The 5,216-nt window shown below is 33.8% G+C and overlaps 1 protein-coding gene across 1 annotated transcript; it reads left to right on the top strand.

Moving 5' to 3' along the window:
- Positions 1-2,176: 2,176 nt before the first annotated feature.
- LOC124917571 (serine/threonine-protein kinase WNK8-like) lies at positions 2,177-4,968 on the top strand. Its single transcript, XM_047457967.1, has 7 exons — positions 2,177-2,718; positions 2,799-2,836; positions 2,928-3,155; positions 3,236-3,456; positions 3,522-3,679; positions 3,755-4,085; positions 4,159-4,968. The coding sequence occupies exons 1-7, from the start codon at positions 2,617-2,619 to the stop codon at positions 4,839-4,841; spliced, it is 1,761 nt and encodes a 586-aa protein (XP_047313923.1). The 5' UTR covers positions 2,177-2,616; the 3' UTR covers positions 4,842-4,968.
- The last annotated feature ends 248 nt before the right edge of the window (positions 4,969-5,216 follow it).

The following is a 5,216-nucleotide window of genomic DNA, read 5'->3' as shown; positions in this document are numbered from 1 at the left end:
TTGAGTTGGGTATGTAAGTAATGGTATCTTTTGAGTAAGTGGCGACTTCTCTACTATAGAGACACACGATGGTGACACAGTGCGACCTGAAATCAACCATGACAAATATATGATCACATCCTAATCTTGATCAATAACAATAGGGGGAGGATTTGTGATACGCGGAATATCATACTTGACTTGAAGCACTAAATCATATGTAGATTTTTGCACGTTAGGTCTATCATAGAGGATATCAACTAATTTGGAAAACATAATATTTTGGGGGTAAATCCAAAGTTTTGATTGAAGTTGCATTAAAATACATTATACAATCATCAATAAAATTTCACTCTCCATTATAGAAAACGAATACTTTAGTTGTAATAGAAAACATGAATGGATAAATAATACGATTGAAGTCATGCAATTATTTAATTAAATGCGAAAAGGGAAGAGAAGTCGCGCAACGGGAAGGGCCCTTCGCGAAAGGGATAGCCCTATGGGAAACGGGAAGGGCCCTTCGTGAATCGGGAAGGGTAATTCACGAAAGGGATAGCCCTTCGCGAAACGGGAAGGGCCCTTCGCAAATCGGGAAGGGTAATTCGCGAAATGGGAAAGGCCCTTCGCGAATCGGGAAGGGTAATTCGCGAAAGGGATAACCTTTCGCGAAACGGGAAGGGCCCTTCACGAATCGGGAAGGGACACTGGAAGGGACCTTCGCGATACGAGAAAGTCCCTTTGCGAAACGGGAAGCCCCATCTTAAACATAACCGAAACCCTAAACCGATCGAATCAGAATCAGAACGAACGAGAACCAGAAACGAAAGGATCAACAATACAATAAAAACAACAAACGTACCAGTTGTCACAGTGCTCGTGCTCGTCGTGCTCATGGTGGTGTCCGTTGAAAATCGCCACCGTTTAGAGATCGTCATCGTTTAGAGAGAAGGTGGAGAAGAGCGGGAAGAGAGAAGGAGAATAAGAAAAATAAAAAAATACTAAAGTTATATTAAATAGTAAGGGGTATTCCGGACTTTTCCTATTTTCCTTTTCGCGAAACATGATTGGCCTTCGCGTTAAGCGAAGGGATATTTTCGTCAAAAAAAATTAAAGTGATCACGAGCGCAATAAAAATTAGACGGTGACCACATATGTAAATAAGGCCCTTTTTAGGGTCATTTCGTTAAATTTCCCAACTATAGTCATTAAATTGAAAGAAAAATCACATAGACGATAAAAATGACAACCATCCGCAATTTTCGATTTAAATTATCCTCTTTGAATTATATATGTATCTCCTATTTTTAACACAAATAAAAATATAATATCACTAATATATTTATTTATCAGTTATATTTTATAAAAAAAATAGATTTCTTATATCGTAATAATATGAAATTTTAATATATAAAAAATAATTTTATCATAAAATTTTATTTTATTTTGAAAATATTATAAACATTAATCTTCTCGTAAAAATCACATAGTGATAATTGTAGTGAAAAAATCTTCAAAATAGAACGGGAGTTGATATTAAGTGTACCCTGTTTCGATTCGCCTTATTGTAATTTTTTTTCAAATAGTACATTAAATATTATAAATGAGATTCATTTAACTATAATGAAACAAATAATAACATTTAAATAATTAACAATAATGAAAAACAATAGACTACACACAAAAAAAACATTACCGTGGACGAAAGTTTTGAAGAAGGCGATGAATTCTCAAACTACTTCACGAATTTTTCAAACGATTCTCATATAGTCATAATAATGTTATAAATAATATGCATTCGACGAATATAATTAAAGAATCGTAAAATGTAAGAGAATATTTTTTTTTTTAATTTAAACTAGACAATACATCAAAACATAATAAAATAATAACACAAGATTCAATTCCGTTATATTTATTGTCTCCATACAAATCTCTAACGACTTTTAAAAGATTGAAGCCGAGAAATAGAGCTCAAACTAATAAGACTCTCACATATGAAATGTGAAAGAAAGTAATTTTTTTTTTAGAGAGAAAGCAAAAATGCGGTAATAATATTTCTTACTTATTTATATGGTTTAACCGTGGGTCGGGTTCTTAATTGTATGGATCAATCCAAATGAAAGAAAGCGCGGTGATTGACAAATCTATTTTAAACAAACAAATCTCTAGGTTAGTTACAACTTATATGATGAGACCTGAAGAAAAGAAAAGAAAAGAAGAAGAAAAGAAGAGGATGGAATAACTAATAGATTTGAGTAATCGAAGATCTTATTTTTCTCTCTCGCCATATTCGTTGACGTTGAACCATTCCAGAGTTGTCATTTCTCTCCCTGCTTCCCTTTTTACACCTTCATTATTTCCTTCTCCTACTGATCTTCATTTTTCCTCGAATTTGGGGCTTGATTTTGGGTGTTGATTTATGGAACCCCAAATCAAAGCCCCGTTTTAACCCTCTTCTCTTTTAATCATCCCTTCCCGTCCAAAAAGAAGAAGAGCCCTCCCTGCCTTCTCCCTCATTTGCGCCTGCAGAACTGCAGATGCATTGTTTTAGAACAACTCGTTTTAAGGGTATTGGTTGGAGGAAAATCATGTCGTCGTCTTCAAGTCGATGAGAGGTGATTTCGAGGTAAAACAATGCCTTCAGGAAAGATTATCATGAATTTGGGAATGAATCAAAAGTTGGATCCTTATGAGGAAGAAATCGTGGAGAGATCTCCAACAGGTCGATATGTTAGGGTGAGCTAACATTGTCATTCTTCATGTTCTTCCCCTTTCATAGATTATCATGATTGGTTGTTTTGTTTTCTTACATGCAGTGTAATGAAATCCTGGGGAAAGGAGCATTTAAGATAGTGTATGATCGTTATCCTCATATCTTTTGTATGAGAAACATTTATCATGATTTATTCGTTGATTGATTGTTTTTTCTCTACTGTGTTGTATAGTTATAAGGGTTTTGATGAAATTGATGGTATAGAAGTGGCTTGGAATCAAGTAAGCCTTGATGATGCATTTAGGTCACCAGAGCATTTAGAAAGGCTTTATTCAGAGGTTCATCTTCTAAAAACATTGAAACATGAAAACGTTATCAATTCTTATTGTTCTTGGGTGGACAATGATAGTAAAACAATAAACATGATTACTGAGTTGTTAACTTCAGGCAGTTTGAGACAGTGAGTAGTTCTAAATCCTTTTCTTCTTTTAAATTTTCATTTGATTTTTTCAAGTTCTAAATATTTCATGTAATGCTTAGATATCGTATGAAACACAAGAATGTTGATATGAAGGCTATCAAGAATTGGGCGAAGCAAATTCTACATGGATTAGTTTTTCTTCATAGTTGTAATCCTCCCATTATTCACAGGGATTTAAAATGTGATAACATTTTTGTTAATGGGAATAGTGGTGAGATCAAAATAGGTGATCTTGGTTTAGCTGCTGTTATGCAGCAACCTATGGCAACAAGTGTTATTGGTAAGCGATTGTTCGAGTCTTTTTACATATCTATAGAGATATGTAGTTTAAACAATATATTTCAGGTACTCCGGAATTCATGGCCCCAGAATTGTACGAAGAGAAATACAATGAACTAGTTGACATTTACTCGTTTGGTATGTGTATGTTAGAATTGGTTACCCGCGATTATCCATACAGTGAATGCCAAAATCCTGCCCAAATCTATAAGAAAGTCGCTTCTGTAAGTTTATTAATTTCCGAGTTGTGCTAATATATTGTTCTATTTCTAGTTCTGATTTTGTGGTTTTGTTGGCAGGGTATAAAACCTGCAGGTCTTAAAAGTGTAAAAGATAGACAAGTGAAAGAATTTATAGAAAAATGTCTTGTTCCTGCATGTGATAGAATGTCTGCTGCTGAATTATTGGAAGATCCATTCCTATCTGAAGTAGTAGCCGTAACAGGAGAGCTTAATAAGAAGCAGCCCGGCCATAAGAAACAATTGTCATCGAATGGTTCTTTTACAATTAGTGACAACAACTCGACTATGGAATTGTTGAAAACTTATGGAGACGAGGAGTATAGAATTAAAGGTGTAAAAGATAATGATGATTCAGTTTCATTAACCCTGCGAATGGTTGAATCATCTGGTAATTACTAAGTGATGTTTTAATTGTTTTATATAACTTTGGAAACTAATATTGCTTTTACGGGTTTTTTTAGGTAAGTTGCATAATATACATTTCGTGTTCTACCTAGATTTAGATACTGCATTTGCTGTTGCTGGTGAAATGGTTGAACAACTTGATTTGGCAAACGAAAATGTGATAATCATAGCTGAGTTAATTGACAGCTTGATAAGGAGTCTCGTACCTTCATGGAAGCTTCCGTGTGAGAATTATTTCAGTACCCGCACTTCTTATGAAGATTGCATGGATATGCGAAGTGAAACTTCATTGCCTTGTTCTTTCGTTTCAAATTCAGCTGCAGTTTTTCAACAACATTCTCCTCCATACAATTGTAATAATAATAATAATAAAAATGGTTTGATTAGAAATGGATGTCCTCCTCATCCTAATCCTCCTCGTGGTGTTTCCAATGGGTCGGTTTCTGATAGATGGCACGACAGTGTTTCAGAGGCGAGCAAGATGACTTCGTCAGGAAGCAACTGCAGTTTGTCCAATTATATGGAATCATTAAGGATCTCTCCTGCTCAATCAAATGGAAATAATGTTAATGTTATTGTTAATTCTGAAATGGAAATGGAAATGGAACTTGATGCCATTGATATGCAATACAAGCAGTCTATCATTGTACTTACTAAAATGAAGGAGGAAGCAATAGAGGATGCTAAAAGAAGAAGAGCAAGAACAACTTGTATAGCAAGTGAACAAACCCCTTCTTAATTCTGACTGTAGATCTTTTGAATGATTTTTTCTAGTTTTTATACTTATGTAACATGTTCTATAGAATATATTTTAAATAAATTTTTTTATGTGTATTACTTTATTAAAATAATAATTATTAATTTGAATTATAAATGTTAGCTTTGCTTTATTTGGAAACATTTTGTATTTGAATGTCACACCTCTCATGTATTTTTTAATACCCTATTTTGTTATAATCGAAGACAACAGTAAAAAATGATTGAATACTGTTCTATTTTTGTACTTAAATTCAATTTTAATTATGTTAAAGGAATAAAAATTTGTTTCTATTAGGGCTGCAAATGAGCCGAACCAAGCTCAAACTTATTGGAGTTTAAGCTCGACTCGATTAAG

Source organism: Impatiens glandulifera, unplaced genomic scaffold (assembly GCF_907164915.1).
Source record: "Impatiens glandulifera unplaced genomic scaffold, dImpGla2.1, whole genome shotgun sequence".
NCBI classification, from domain to species: Eukaryota; Viridiplantae; Streptophyta; class Magnoliopsida; order Ericales; family Balsaminaceae; genus Impatiens; species Impatiens glandulifera.
The sequence above is the reverse complement of the archived record's forward strand: the minus strand, read 5'-3'. Positions and strand labels throughout refer to the sequence as shown.